This window comes from Halichoeres trimaculatus, unplaced genomic scaffold (assembly GCF_033239565.1).
Source record: "Halichoeres trimaculatus isolate MK-OKI-2021-1 unplaced genomic scaffold, fHalTri1.1 fHalTri1_scaffold_12, whole genome shotgun sequence".
Classification (NCBI taxonomy): domain Eukaryota; kingdom Metazoa; phylum Chordata; class Actinopteri; order Labriformes; family Labridae; genus Halichoeres; species Halichoeres trimaculatus.
In genome coordinates, this window is record NW_027437190.1 from 14,496,594 (window position 1) to 14,512,422 (window position 15,829).

The window sequence follows — 15,829 nt, forward strand, 5'->3', positions numbered from 1 at the left end:
CTTTAGTCTACTACATTTGCAACAGGTCTTACTGAAATTCTATTTCAAAGTAAAAACTTAAGTTTGATGGAGTGTTTTACAATGTGTTGCTGCTATTTTTATACAATAGTAAAGAATGTAAATAGTTTCTCTTCATATGGGCTGGGCTGTGGTAAAGGAGCAGGAAATATAAAGTTAAGAAAATAGGGGCTGAGTAGACTGGCTTTTGTTCACCAGTGATATTTTGATTTGCTCTTTATAAACAGTCAGACATGTCTTACTTTGACGGGGGATTCAGGTTCAGACAAATGCACGCTCCAAAAACTCCATTATAGGCAAAACTTTTTCCAAGTTTCCTGCATGTTATCTACAGCAGAGTAAACCCATAGTGTAACTACTGCATTCGTGTTTTTTTTTTGCTGTTGACAGGGGATATTTACAGCGCCTGTGCCCCCTCTGTTTTGGTTAAATGACATCACACATTCCTGCTTATGCAACACATGTACACACACAGTTATTGTGTCCTGACCCTCACTGGAATATATGAGACAGACTTGGGGTGCAAGGGGATGAAATCATTATGTGTTTGGGAAAAAATGTCCAGCATCTCATCAAGAAACACATTAAGTTTGTGTCCTGTATGGAGCTGAGAGTGCATATAATCTATGACAACAGTAGCTCATGTTTAAAAAATATGCAATCAGAATGCTGAAAAGTCCTGTTGGCTGCTACTGGTTATGCAGTTAAAACACATTGTTTACAAGGAACAGCCATCTGCATTTATAAGAAATAGATGCCATATTCAGCCTTTCCTTGAGGCTAAGTTTGCGCCAACTTTGTCCTCAAACTGGTTTTCCAAAAACAGAAATAGATTAGTCTTGTAAAACTTCCAGAGATCTCATCTACATGAAAAGTGTTATTCACACAGTAAGTGCTGTCATATAAATTACAATTACCACAACTTCAAAAAATGTTTTGTAGCTGTGTTAATAGCACGAATCTTATGGTTTGCAAAACATTCAAACTCTTTAGGCTTTAATCAAAGATAGTACAATGCTAACAGATCAAAAATTAAAACCAAAAAAATATAGTTTTATTATGAAAAAGCATATTCATACAATCTAAATTGTACAATCTAAAAAATGGGACTCTGTTGACCAATGTTTCATCATCTCTTCTTTAAACAACTCTAAATAATTGGTGACCCAGGAGACCAGTTTCTGGGGTTTTGAAAGTGAAATGTTTTTCTAGGTACAAGACAAACAATTTGGGAACAACTGTTGCATTTTTCTTTCAAGATGTGCCCAATGTTTTCAGTGTGTGACAAGTTGGGACTGCTGGCAGGACAGTTTGTCACCAGGACCATTCAACTTTGGAGCCATTATGTTGTAATAAAGAATGTGGTTTGGGATTGTTTTGCAGAAATATGCAAGGTTTTCCCCTAAAATGCTTTGTCTGAATGGTGGCTCCAAAACCTGCACCGTTTAGCATCAATGACGTCTTTCCAGATGAGTAAACTTAAGCTGCCCATGCCATGAGGGATCAGGTATCCCTATACTGCTGCAGATTTCTCTGTCCAGCCTGAATGGGTCAGTCCTTAGAGAAGTTGCCTGTGTTTCCAGATCATGTTTACATACATACTCTTTGCATTGCACAGTTTTAATCTACATCTATGGATACAAAGATGGACTTAATTCAAAGACACAGATTTCTAGAATGATTCTGAGCCAATATCAATGTGATTTCCACTACAGAGTCATGTCTCTTTTGTATGCAGGGCTGCCTGAGGGCCTGGAAATCACGGCCATACACCAGTGTTGAGTTTCTGCCTTGCCTTTTTTTGTACAGAAATTTGTCCAGATCCTCTAACTGCCTTTAAAATACTCTGTACTCCAGATAATGTAATCCAGAAATTCTTCTCAACTTCATGCTGAGGAACATTCTGCTGATACTGTTGAGCTACATCAGGGGTGGCCAACCAGCCAGAGATCAAGAGCCACAAAAATTACCATGGTACTACAAAGAGCCACATCACACACGTCTTACAAACACGCTTCCTCTCACACTCAAACAAAATGACATGAAATGAAAATCAATGCACTTTCAATTTTCAAAGCAATTTCCATCTATCCATCTATCCATCTATCCATCTATCTATCTATCTATCTATCTATCTATCTATCTATCTATCTATCTATCTATCTATCTATCTATCTATCTATCTATCTATCTATCTATCCATCCATCTATCTATCCATCTATCCATCTATCTATCTATCTATCTATCTATCTATCTATCTATCTATCTATCTATCTATCTATCTATCTATCTATCTATCTATCTATCTATCTATCCATCTATCTACCCATCTATCTACCCATCTATCTACCCATCTATCTACCCATCTATCTACCCATCTATCTACCTATCTATCTACCTATCTATCTATCTATCTATCTATCTATCTATCTATCTATCTATCTATCTATCTATCTATCTATCTATCTATCTATCTATCTATGAGCACATGAGTGATTTAGAGTAGTACATGCAGAAAAGAGAAACTAAAACTAAAGTATCAATCTCATCACCCAAGTATTGATCAATACTGATCCAACGTTGGCATCAGTATATCAATATTTTAGACTGATCGGCACACCACTACTCATAACAATACATATATATTTATATGAATGGATTAAAGAGCTGCATACCAAAAGGCAAAGAGTCACAGGTTGGCCACCCCTGTGCTACATGTTCACGCGGTCTCTCTCACAGACTGGTGAACTTCTTTGCAGCTTGAATCCTGAGACACTCAGGCCCTATTGAATAATCTTTTTATACCCAGTCATGTAACTAACCTGTTGAAAATTAATCTTTTCAGTGGGAAGATGTTCCTTTTGATGTTCCATTTAACAATGTGGTTTCTGTACCCTGTCTACACTTTATGAAATTAACTGCTGGCATCATTTTAAAAATAAGCAAGGTTTTACCTAACAAAACATCTTTTTTTTTTCAGTTCCAACACCTGTTTTTTTTGTTGCATTTTTTTCAATATAGGGTTTAAATGATTGGCAAACCATCAAAATCATTCATAATTTTTTCAATTTAAATTTGGGTAAAATAACAAGAGAAGAAAAAGGAGCAATCATTGATTGATAACTGCTGTTTTTGTAAAAGGCAACAGTAATACTGTAAATGGCTGTAAGATTCATGTAAATAAATATTCTAAAACGGTCTCTATAAGCTCATTTTCTGATTTTAAAACAATAAATATTGCTGTATTGTGTTTTGTTTCTTTGTTTTTTTATGTAAATTTACCAATTTTTTTTGTATAAACACCAAATAAAAAAACTCAGTACACACATCCAGGCACATATGAATAAGTAACTTCAGCTTTTCCTGTATGATTCTTCACTGCTCTGGCTGACTAGCAGACAGGTCGTCAGGCCTCTAGGCAATGACATTTGGGCATGTGAAGTTGCAAGTTTGTGTTAAATCCAAACAGAGCAGCGCTTGTTGTCTGTGTCTTTATGCCTTTTATTTTGTAGCTTTGGGAGTGCTGAGCCTTAAAGCTTTAAAGGCAGCATGTGATTCCTTTAATAGCTTCAATAAAGTAAGAACTAGATAAAAAAATATATAAATATACGCAGGTCTACAACTCACAAAGACTAACTTTGTGAAGTGTAATGTGTTCATATATGTGCAAACAGTCGAGCTTCATCCCCAAAGCAATGAAGAGGACTGAATCAAATGTCAAAACATTTAGCTCACACAAAAATATCTGTGTATTACCAAATAATCAGCCTGAGGGCTAGACTCTGAGATAATGAGCTGTGGCACTACAGCGTCCCACAGCAGCGATACACAGCCCAGTACAGGGACTCTACTGGAGCCATGCTGGTTGGCTTTGACTGAACTCCACCCTTTTCGTTCCCACCAGCACACTCTCTCTTAAAGAGGAGGAGGAGGAGAAATTTTCTTCAAGTCATCAAACACAGCTCTGGCTGTACATCTCGTGTGTAATAAAGACTACGACTGCGGTCTGAAGAGAAAGTGAGTCACAAAGGAGTACTGTTGCTGGTTCAATCACAGTAGTCGTCATGGAAACTGCAGCGCACACTAAAAAGTGTTAAATGGCTCCAGGGTCTGCTTGCGACAAAAATTAATTATTACTAGAGGGAATGTACAAGGACTGCTCAGAAGTCATTTTGCTGGAAACAAAGGTCAGAGTACACTTATCAGTTTATTCAACATGTGGTAGGATTCAAATCAGGAAAAAGATCTTTTTTTGTTCAGCAATAACTCAAAAAAGGAAGAGCCGGATATTAAAACTTCCTCTGAGATTCAAATGAGAATTTCTAAGGGCCAGCTCCAGGATCTGAAGGACATCTTTGCATGTTAAGATGACTCAACAGAAAAAAAGGTATCTTTGTCTGATGCTCACATTCTGTTCTGTGCTGACACATCTGCTCAGGATCACTTTCCCAGGATCTGAGACCATACTCAGAACAACCACATACACAGTTTGTGCTCCCCTCCTCTTACTTCTGCTTTCTTTTCCTGTTATTCTGTCTCTCCTGCGAGTCGTTTCCTGTCACCTGATGGTTAGAGATAGAGCACAGAAATATGAAAAAAGAAGAGCCAGGGGGGGATCAGGGAGGAATGTTGTGTTTGACTTCTTTCTGCATGTTGTCAGGAATAAAATGTAAAAAAAACACATCAATTTTTAACATCATAATGTGCAAAGGAGGACGAGCTATCCACCTCCTACTAAAAATCTATTTTATATATCCAATTCCTGTCAAGCAATCAAATTCCTTTGTTGACTACTCACCAAACGAAATCTCGTTTAAAGGCCATGTGGGGACTGTGAGTGTGTGCACGTATCAAATAACTGCTCACCCACCAGGTCTTTAAAGATAGACAGGAGGCTGCACACATGGATACATTTCATTGCTGATGGCGCGTGTGCTCTGCCAGCACAGCTCAGCTGGCTGAGTCATGTTGACCCAGTGCTGAGACTGAGACGCCGAACTGATGAATGGGCACAGAGCAGCAGTGGACTGGACCGAATGGAGGCAAGATGAAAATAACAGAAAAGAAAAATCCCAGACCACATCAGGCTCTTCATTGACTTCAAACAGACTCGGTGCCTGCAGGGTTCACAGAGAACAGCTGAACGTCCAGAAGCCAAACAGCGGCAGTGTGTGTGTGTGTGTGGCTAAGAAGAGATCAGAGGCTAAAAACAGCAGGAGCCGATCGGAACAAGCACAGATAAGATGAATCAAGAGCATGTGACAAAGCAGAAACAGTGCACAGACAGGCACACAGCTGAGAGGACGAGCCCTGTTTGTGAAACTGACTGGATTTAAAAGTGGGTTTTGTTTGGATCTTACTAAACTAGGGGAGGGTCTAACAGAAAAACATCAGCTTCTGATCCAAAGACCCAGATAATCAGACTACTTTTTAAATATTTCTTTTATTAAAAAACTGAAAAATATAAATTAAACCTCTAAAGACATATTTACATAAAAGTTATGACACCACAACTTTATCCTTTGCTCATTTTATAGAATCTTAAGTTCATATCTTCAGTGTCCTTTTCTCAGCCATCACTGATCTGTGAGGAAGTTAATGAGGGCAGTCCGAGGGGAAAGAATGGCTCGCTTGATGCTTCGCTCTCCAAGATGCTCCTTTCCAAGTGCACTCTCCAAGACAAGCTTCTGCACCTTTTCTGGGTCTTTGGACATCACCAGAGGCACAGTCACTGTCCCACATGGCTTGTTGTTAATCTGAAGGTAAGATAAAGACAGAAATAAATGAGAAATAGATCATATGGATCATACTGTTATTTAATATGTTTCTATTTTACTTCACTCTGCCCTGCACGGCTGTACCCAAACTTTTACTTACGGGCAGAAACTTCCCAAAATAAAGACTCCACCTCTTTGTCCACAAATACAGTGAAGCCTCTAAACACATAGTTAGTGGTAGGTATGGGAAGGGCTCTCAGCCTTGTAATGTTAAGCAGCAAGTGTATGCATGCACACGCTGAATGTGATCATGTTTCTGAAAGTAGTTGAAAATTAATGGTGTTCATTTGAAGAGTGCTCAGTGTTTGTGTGTGTGTGTGTGTGTGTGTGTGTGTGTGTGTGTGTGTGTGTGTGTGTGTGTGTGTGTGTGTGAGAGGCCTCTCTTCAGGGACAAACCCCAGGATGTGATTAGAGAGAAGACAGAGGCAGTGAGGTTGCCTCCACAGAGCAGAAGGAGCCCACAACAGAGAGCTCAGACTGAAGGAAAACCAACATCATTTTCATCGAGCGCTGGTAGCTGAAAGTATGACTCAATGCACAAGTGTGTAATTGTGTGTGACCTGCACATCTGAGAAATAATAATAAGAAAGTAAAAATGTGTAAATTAAATGAGGGCTGCTATCATTGATTAATAATCGTAAGGCAAATACGGTTGGAAATTTCAACTTTTGTGTTTTTACTTGCACTATTTTGTCCCTTTCAGCACACTGTCATTAGGCTGCTGGAGTATCTTTGTGTTAATGGAAAGGAAAATAAAAACAATGCCACTGCACTACTGGCATATTCTACTTTAAATGTGACAAATCAAAGTACCATATTGACCTGAGTGTAAGACATGTTTTTTCATTGAAAATATTGTGAAAAAGGAAGGTCTTCTTTTGACCATTGCCACATGCTGATAGTCTGAGGTTGCTACACAACTGCAACAGAAGAGAGCACAAGGTTTTTATAAAGCCAGTGACTTTTCGATGGCTGTGATCTGTCAATCACAGCAGAGATGCAGTGACAGGAGCTATGGACAGGAGATGAGAAGTGGAGAGGTACAGGGGTTGTCCAGAGAAAAGTGGACCAAGGCAGCCAAAAAAAAAAAAAATGTCGAAAGATTGAGCTTCCATGGAGACCGAGAAAAGCTTATCATAGTCTTCAAAGTGACTGTTTCCATGAGACTGACAGGAGGGTGTGTGAGTTTGTTGCTAAGAAACGTAACGAAGATTGGTCTTGGAAAGAGGAGGGTCATCTCATTATCGGCGTTGTCCTGTATGTGGGTCAATGCAGTAGTTTGAGTGTAAGCAAAGTGTACAGGCGCAGCCAATCAGACTGATGTCAGCAGGAAATAACATCACAAAATATTGCCTACAGTGTTTGGTTTATGTGTGGCACTGACTGCAGACCAGTCAACATATGGGACTTGGGTCTACAGTCAGTCCTCAGTTTTGCTTGTCGTGCTACACACTGTTAATGTAAACTTAGCAACTATTTTAAAGTGGAACATGTTTGTATAAATTGTAATTAACAACTGAAATTCAGATTAATTGCTTTCAAAAATAACTTTTTTTTTTGGAAAGGAGTACCCACCAGGAGTTTAGATAAATAAACTGAAAACATTTGTCTTTATGGAAACGCTAAAGCTCTTATTAACTTAAGACCCAGATATCAACTACAACCTCTGCCTGCAGTCCTCTGACAGGGTGAGCATGGAAACCAAAAGAGAGGGTAATATAAGCCCAGTGTGAGCGCGTGCACACACACACACACACACACACACACACACACACACACACACACACACACACACACACACACACACACACACACACACACACACACACACACACTAGGGTTCTTGTCTTGTGGTTTCTTGCCTTTGCCTCTGTCAGTGTACGGAGGAAAACCACAGACAGGTGCTGCTCATCACCTGAATGCTTCTGCTGTCATCACACATCCTGTGTGCAGTTGTGTGTGTGTGTGTGTGTGTGTGTGTGTGTGTGTGTGTGTGAGATTCGAGATGATTTTCAGAACATCTATGTCTTACCTGGATACTCTCTTTGATTGTCTGCATGTCTCTAAAGTGTTCTTTCATTTTCTATCTGTCTCACACACAGACACACACACACAGATTTAACACACTTTCTTCCTGATGATGCGCTGCCAAGTGTTAGACTTTCTCTATTTGTGTGACCAAGCACATGAGCAAAGAAACCCCACAAAAAAAAACATTTTGAGGCAGTCGAGAATAACTGTGTTTTCTGTTTGTCGGCTTTAAATTATTGACCTACTTGTGTGTTTAGCATAAAGCACAGTGCTTGACATGCAGACTCATAAACGCACACACACAAGCACGCGCGTGAGCACACACACTGGGTAATCACAGGCTCTTTTTTAAATTACAGACTTTGGGTGTAATCATGGACCTGAGACTTTTGGGTTTAAAGAGTGGAGTGCTTGAGAGAAGCTGCAAGTGGATGCAATGTGTCTGAAAATGTGCGCTTATTAAGGTTATGTATAAATCATGAGCAGAGGCTGCTGCTAAATGAAATCCCATTCTGTTAAAAAAAATTAAGTGGAGTAAAACGTATGCTTAAATGATCAAATGTGGGGATTTTTGAGAGCTGAGGTGTCGCAGAAACCAACACGAATAAAGAAAAATATCAGGAAGAACTTCAGTGTGTGTATGTTTGTGTATGTGTGTGTGTGGGTGGATCTTACCCGTACATACAGCTCCACAAAGTCTGGGACATTCAGGTACTCAGGGTCCACAGTGGGCCATGGCTGTTGAAGGACGTCTCCTCCCCGCTGGAGCAGAGGGCTGAGGGGGTTCTGCACCTGACAAAGACCTTTGAGAGACCAGGAGACACAACAGTGAGAAAAGCTGCATTCACACATTAAAGACAAAACCAAGCCTCACTCAGCTCAGTCAAACATGGAGTGCCAAATATTTAGTAAAAATAGACAAAAACAGCGTTTTTAAAAAAAGACACAAGTGTTTTCATTTTTGTTTATAGGGAAGGGTCAAATGAAGCCCCACCCTCTCCATATTTAGATGTGTAAGTGTGCATCCCCCAGAGGCACGAGGGAAGGATGTGAACTTCCTCTTCTGTCCTAAACTCTGTGCTTTTGTGTGTGTGCGTGTGTGTGTGTGTGTGTGTGTGTGTGTGTGTGTGTGTGCATGTGGGTGTGTGAATTACAGAAAAAGGGACCTGTAGAGAAAAGCACAACACGACTGCAGAACAGCAGAGGCCCTAAATTTCCCACTCACATGAGTGCAATCAAGACACACAGACAGACACACAGACACACAGACACACAGACACACAGACAGACACACAGACACACAGACACACAGACACACACACACACACACACACACACACACACACACACACACACACACACACACACACACACACACACACACACACACACACACACACACACACACACACACACACACACACACACACACACACACACCTTATCCGCCCTGTGATAACGCATCAGCTTTTCCTGACTGCAGCTATCAGCTGGACAATATGTTTTGGTGGACCCTCTTTTCTCTCAGCTGTGTGCTGAACTCTTGCGTCGTCCACAATAAAAGGATGTCCTCGATCAGGGCAGTGCGGGGCCAGGCACAAAAAGTGGAGCTGGATCTTCCCTTGCATTGTTTGTTTTCTTACACTTGGTTTAGAGTTGTGAGCAGTGGTTTCCTTTTTGTTTGACAGATGGTTTGTGAAATTTATGTTCCCTTGCTCTTCATGTAACAGAAGTATAAAAGCGCAGAAAAGCAGTTTAACCAACTTGTTGGCTGTTGGTTACGTCGCTCCTGGGTTTTTTCCAGTATTGGCTGAACGGCATCAACAATGTGTTAATCTGAGGCGACCTTCTCTTACATCAAGTAGATGGAGCCTCATTAAACCACATAACAAGCAAACTTAAGCTTGTGTCAGTTCAAAACAGAGGTTCAAGAACTGTCTTTAACATGTGCCACTCTTTGATGACACTTTTTCAGCCATGAATTCTTCTAATGAGATTAAAATAATTACAGTAGAATTCAAAAAGTTTGCGCAAAGAGGTAGATAACATCAAACTTAGATATTAACTTCAACCTTGTGAATAAAAATTCACTACGTTGTGTCTGGCTCCATTAAAAAAAACAAAGACAGAAGTGACTGAAAGGACCTCTTTCACAATACATGTAATTTTGCCCACAGCCCAATTTTTTGTTTATTGTGTGGTATTTGTAGTACACCCAGAGACTCCCAAGAATATACCTTTAGAAAATCCAAAAGTCATCCAGGGCCTGTACTATGGCCTATTTTATGATCATTGCCATAGGTGTGAGCCAGGGTGCACACTTTACCCCAAAACTTACTCAAACACAAATAATAAATCATCAAATTGGATCAAATCACCTTCACTGAAGTCTGGTGCATCTTTTGAAATCAAATGTAAAGCTAAGTATTACAAGTGAAAGAAGTTATTGAATTTTAACTGAAAAAAAAAGGGTTTTTTTCATGATTTTTTTCAACAAATTCAATTCTTTAGAGATGTGTCTGACCAACTTACAGTTGCTGTACACCTAAAATACTTACAAATTATTTGGCCACATATATATTCTCAAAGTGGGAAAAAAATCATCAAATTCTGAGACCGGTAAAGTTGTTCAATTAACAGGTTGGGTTACTGTGGTAGAATCTGGATACATATCTTGTATATCAGGGAAGCTTTAAAGATTTGTTCAGAATTCATCCTTTTAGTATGATTTCTTTTAGAATTTGGATGCTAGATTCAAAACAAACATTTCACATGAAATGTTATTCATTTTGATATTGAACAGCCACAAAGGGCCTGTATCTTATGCCTTTGTGATGAGATAATAATGAGCCATTGATACAAGTAAAAACAGGTGCATTTTTGGATTGTTGTAATCAGATTGTATATACTGTATATATTGTATGTACCAGTTCTCATTGTAAATTTTCACTGTCAAAAAAAACAATCTTTGTATATATCTTGCTCCAATTTAAATATGTAAATAGTAATATTTTTCTACTTTTCTATATTTCTTTATTTCTTCATATTTCTTCAAATTTCTTCAAATTTCTAATTTTATTTTCTATTATCATATTCTATTTTTAATTGTTATCGCATTACTGCACTTTGTTTTTTCGTGAGCTGCTGTGGCAAAAAAAATTCCCCCAAGAGGGATCAATAAAAGAATATTCTATTCTATTCTATTCTAGTCTATTCTATTCTATTCTATTCTATTCTATTCTATTCTATTCTATTCTATATCTACAATGACAGCAACACATAAACATTACTTCTGTCAATTTCTGTTTCTAGTACTTATATATACATGTAATCTGTTTAATGGCCTTCGTGTCTTTTTGCATAGCAATGGCTTGGACAATTTTAATTTGTAGACTGGAACTATAGTAAGGGAAAGGGGATCTGAGAAATCCATAAGATGATGCACCCTGGCTCACACCTATGGCAATGATCATAAAATAGGTCATAGTACAGGCCCTGGATGACTTTCTAAACGTATATTCTTGGGAGTCTCTGGGTGTACTACAAATACCACACAATAAACAAAAAAATGGGCTGTGGGCAAAATTACATGTATTGTGAAAGAGGTCCTTTAAATTTCTCTTAAGATTTTTTCTATACTGCTTCTAATCTAACTGCAAACTGTTTTTTCTTTACAGCAAAGTAAGTTTAATTTAACTCAAACATGGCTTGGTGCAAAAATAAGAGCTGATAAATCTGCATAAAAAAGGATGCAACACACCAATTCACAGTTTAATCTTAGACACTGATAGTCATTTAAAAGTCTTTAATATTAAGTTTCATGGAAGATTTGTTATTAAAACTGAAAGTAGTTTGTCGTGAAAAAGAGCGTACATCACATAATCATGCCTACGCACTCTTGGCACACGAGGACCCTGGTCTGTACATTAATCCGTACCGAGGTTCAGTCCCCAGGTTTGTCACATGATGACAGAAAACACTCCCCACTCCTAACATTTTGCTGTCAGTGCCTGTATTCATACTCTGTGTCACCAACCTGCCCAGACTTCAGAGGCCAGGTGAGGGGCCATGGGAGCTGTCATCATGACGAGTGCAGCCAGAGCCTCTTCAAACTCCACACTGTGCTGCACCACCTTGACTGTTACACCCTGAACACACAGACAGGGGAGAAGTGGGATTTTTGAGATGTTGGGTGTCATCTGTCTTTTTTTTTTTTAAGTATAAGAGAGGAACACACTCACATTCAGTGTGTTGGTGAGTCCCATAAGGTGAGAAATGGCTGCGTTGAAGAGGAAGTCCTCTGTGAAGTGAGATGTCACCTGAAAAAAATAGCAAAAAAAAGTCTGAGCAGCAAGCTTTGAAAGTGCTCCTTGAGAGTGTGTCTGTGAAGATTCATTAGAAAACAACACGCCCAGAAGAGGAGGCTCATTTCCTGTTATCAATGTGTGTATCAGCTAAAGATACAAAGAGTCAGCGCCGCCCTGTTTAACCTTCTGGGAAGAGGGACCCATTTGGGAAGAGCCCAAGAGAAGGGGTCGATCACCGAGGCTTTTTGAAGGGACGGATCAAAGGCTGGCTTCAGCTCTGGGGGCCTTTGGCAAACAGCCTGAGGTCCTTTAAAAGCACCAGCCCCAAAGTGAGGAGAGAATCAAACCTGGCAGCCAAAGGAGGCTATTTATAAAGTGTTAAAGGAGCTGGAGTGGATTTAAAATCAATTTCCATCGCCTCAGTCCTTCACTTTACTCTGGGGGTTTCAGGTTACTGTGGACAGAAAGGCTGGACCTCAGGACTTTGTTCTGTCTGACCTTATAAAAAAACCATACAGTTATTATACAGCATCCTATAAATAAAAAGGTATTTAACCCTGCATCCAGCACAAAAACTAGATGAAATATTTCACACAATATTTCATTTTTAATCAAAAAACTCCAAGAGTTGGTCCTTGTAGGAGCATTTACTTTCACACCACGCAATTTCACTCATTTTATCAGCAGACAGTGAGCACTAACTTTCAACATGAACCACTTACTGACCTCTACTGGAAGAAATCCTCACAATACCTGAGTGTTAAACAATCTCAACCACAAGCCCAAAGTTTGTCCAAGGCTGTCTCAGCTGCTACCTCTTGAATAGCGTAGTTCTTGTTCTCCCAGATCTTCTTGGTCTCTTCCAGCTCTTTCTTTTTCAGCACGGATGGGTTGGGGGTACCTCCGATCTGCCGAGCCCCTCTCAGCTTCGTCACCAGCTGCCAGAGCCGAGACTGCCATCGCAGGACCCCAGGGAGGGCGTCAGCTGAAGTAGTTAACACAAAGGCACAGAAATGGAAAAAAAAAAAGGTGTTTAACATTTGCTGAAGAGACAGCTTCCCCACACTGGGTTTACTCAGTTTGAAACAGACACCCGGACTCATTTCATCACATTTCATTTATGAACCTAAAATCTATAAAACGTTACTAAAAGCCTTGAGTATGATTTTTTTAGTCCAGTTGAGTCTCACTTTTCACATTCCAGAGGATGTCCTGTTCAGGTGGCGCAGCATAAAGGATGTAGAGTCTCACTGTGTCCACGCCGTACTGCTGCACCACCTCCTGTGGGTCCAGACCGTTGTGTTTGGACTTACTCATCTTCTCCCAGGTCACCTCAACACGACCACCACCAAGCGCCACTGGCTCCTTATCTGGAAGAAGTAGGAGCAAGAGATGGGTGACTGCTTGACAAAGTCACAATTAATGGCAACAGTCAACGTTTATTGCAATGTCACACTTTGCTGTTGGCTCTTGTAAAAACAAGAAAAGATAAAGATAAGCTTGTAAGTCTATAGAGGAGTCTCTGTCTTTCTCTTCTGATGAATAAACAAAGGAGAGATGAGAATGCTTTTGAGTGAAGCCGGCTGAAGAAAACTTTTACCTCTCTTCAAAAAGAAATCTAATGATTTAACAAGAGTATCAAGATAACTGATTCAAATGAGGAGAAGCTTTGAATAAAAACACACAGAGGGGATGCTAATGTCAGCACTAAAGAGACTGTGTGTGATACATTGTCACTTTGTAAAACATCAACAAAACAGAATGGTGAAAAGCTGTCATGACTTCTGATTTGTTTTGTCATTAGCGGTTTCCTCTGGCAGAGCCACACAGAGCAGAGCCACCTCCTGTTCAATCTGTTACACAAGTGTCAAGCTGACAAACACCCTGCACATCCAGGTAGTGTGTACCTGTGAAGTCGATTTCTTCTCTCTTCAGGTACTGGCCGCCGTCTGACAGTTTGAAAGTTTGGCCTTTGATCAGACCCTGGACGAGCAGCTTTCTGAAAGGCTCCCTGAAGGACAGAGAAGAGGGTTCATTTGCATACGTCTTTAGGTATGTACAGTATGTGCACACTCACTGTGAGCTGTACCTGTGGGCAACAAGACCCTGATCTCTGCAGAAGTGACACAGGAAGCGGGCGTAATACAAGTGCATAACGGCGTGCTCTTTCCCTCCAATGTAAACGTCCACAGGGAGCCAGTGATCAGCGAGGTGGCGCTCAAAAGGCCTGGAGAGAAAGAGGAAAAGTGTGAAGTCTAAGTTAAATTTATGAAACCTCAGCACTCTGTTTTCAGAGATCAGTCATGTGGTGTTGCATTAATGAGCAAAGTATGACCAAATGTGCAGAGAGCATCTTTACCCTTCAGATCTGCTGCTGAGTGTCAGGATAGTCAAACCTTTGATTTAGTTTTCTCTTTGACATCTTCAACAATAACTTGATTGTTTTGTTCTGCTGTACACAGAAATACCTGGATGTTTGAGAAATCTCAGACTTCTCAATGAAAAGTTTAAAGTTTATTATATCATTTGAGTCCAGCAGTTAAATGGATATTTATTAGAGAAAATAATATGACATGTGTTTCCTGTGGAGCAGTTTGTCACCTGTCTGTGTGCCGTGTAAACATGCCCACACATGTCCTCTAGGGGGCAGGCTGAATCTGATTCACTAGCAAACAGAAACCTCCAGATTCTTCTCCATCTCTGCCTTTGGCTTCACAAAAAAACAACACTACAGAAGTACTGTCTTTTTCAGATCTGTCTGAAGACTTCCTCTAGACCCCGTGCTTCATGTTAACAGTCACTGTGAAGGAAAGCCTCTGTGAAACGAGCTGACCAAGCTGCTTCTTTCAGATTTCAGCAGCTGACCGGCACCATGGTCAGCAGGGGCCAGGATTCCTCCTAATGATGCACTATCTCTGTGTGTCACCTTTCACACCATCATTACTCTCCCACACACCTGTCTGCCTCTCTGGGATGATGGCACCTCCCGGATAATCGAACCGCGGGGGAAAAAAAGAAGTTATGAACTCACAAGGCTGAGAAATAAATTTGGTTGTTTGTTGGCGTCAGTCCAGGGAGCTGTGCTACATAAACGCACGTCCTCTCCTCCGTTAAACACACTCTTCTTATTTCATTCCTCTTACTCTTACGCTTCTTTAACAACTCTTCCTGCTCATTTCATCATTTCTCATCATTTCTCCCACTGTCCGCACACAGGCAGGGCTCGGCAGGCTAACTGAAATGCACAAATAGCGTAATTGCTTTTTCTGTTGTGCCATAATCTGTCCGGTTAAGAAAAGTGATGGGGAGAGCAGTCCCCCTTCCTTATAAAGCAGCTTTACAGCTAGGTCAGGCCACTGGGAAATTAATCTCTTTTGTAAGGCTCAGGCTATCAACACCATCCCAGCAGGTGACGGCCACAGCTTTATAATCTCTGCTGGCTAGAAATGCAACTTCCAGGCGCACGCTTCTGTGTGTGTGAGAAGAGAGTGCACATAGGCAGTATATGCATGTTGGAAACGGATAAGTGGGAGAGAGTGGGTGATCTTACAGCGAGCAGCAAAATTATGTGTTTGAGTGTAACTTTCCAGCAGCACATATAGAGCAGGCGAGTGGAATGAAGCATCTTTTAACACTGTGGAAGAGATTATAGGAGGAAAAACTGAATTTTTTAAATATCCAAAAACAGATTTGCG

At 40.3% G+C, this 15,829-nt stretch overlaps 1 protein-coding gene across 1 annotated transcript in view; it reads right to left on the reverse strand.

Moving 5' to 3' along the window:
• Positions 1 to 5,443: 5,443 nt before the first annotated feature.
• lars2 (leucyl-tRNA synthetase 2, mitochondrial) overlaps positions 5,444 to 15,829 on the reverse strand; it is a 41,069-nt gene continuing 30,683 nt past the window's right edge. Inside the window, exons 14-21 of the mRNA XM_074684372.1 lie at positions 14,224 to 14,361; positions 14,042 to 14,145; positions 13,325 to 13,504; positions 12,950 to 13,119; positions 12,069 to 12,146; positions 11,864 to 11,975; positions 8,503 to 8,630; positions 5,444 to 5,775 (exon numbers count right to left, since the gene is read on the reverse strand). Coding sequence (XP_074540473.1) covers positions 5,596 to 5,775; positions 8,503 to 8,630; positions 11,864 to 11,975; positions 12,069 to 12,146; positions 12,950 to 13,119; positions 13,325 to 13,504; positions 14,042 to 14,145; positions 14,224 to 14,361 — 1,090 coding nt within the window. The 3' untranslated portion in view covers positions 5,444 to 5,595. The remainder of the gene's footprint in view (positions 5,776 to 8,502; positions 8,631 to 11,863; positions 11,976 to 12,068; positions 12,147 to 12,949; positions 13,120 to 13,324; positions 13,505 to 14,041; positions 14,146 to 14,223; positions 14,362 to 15,829) is intronic.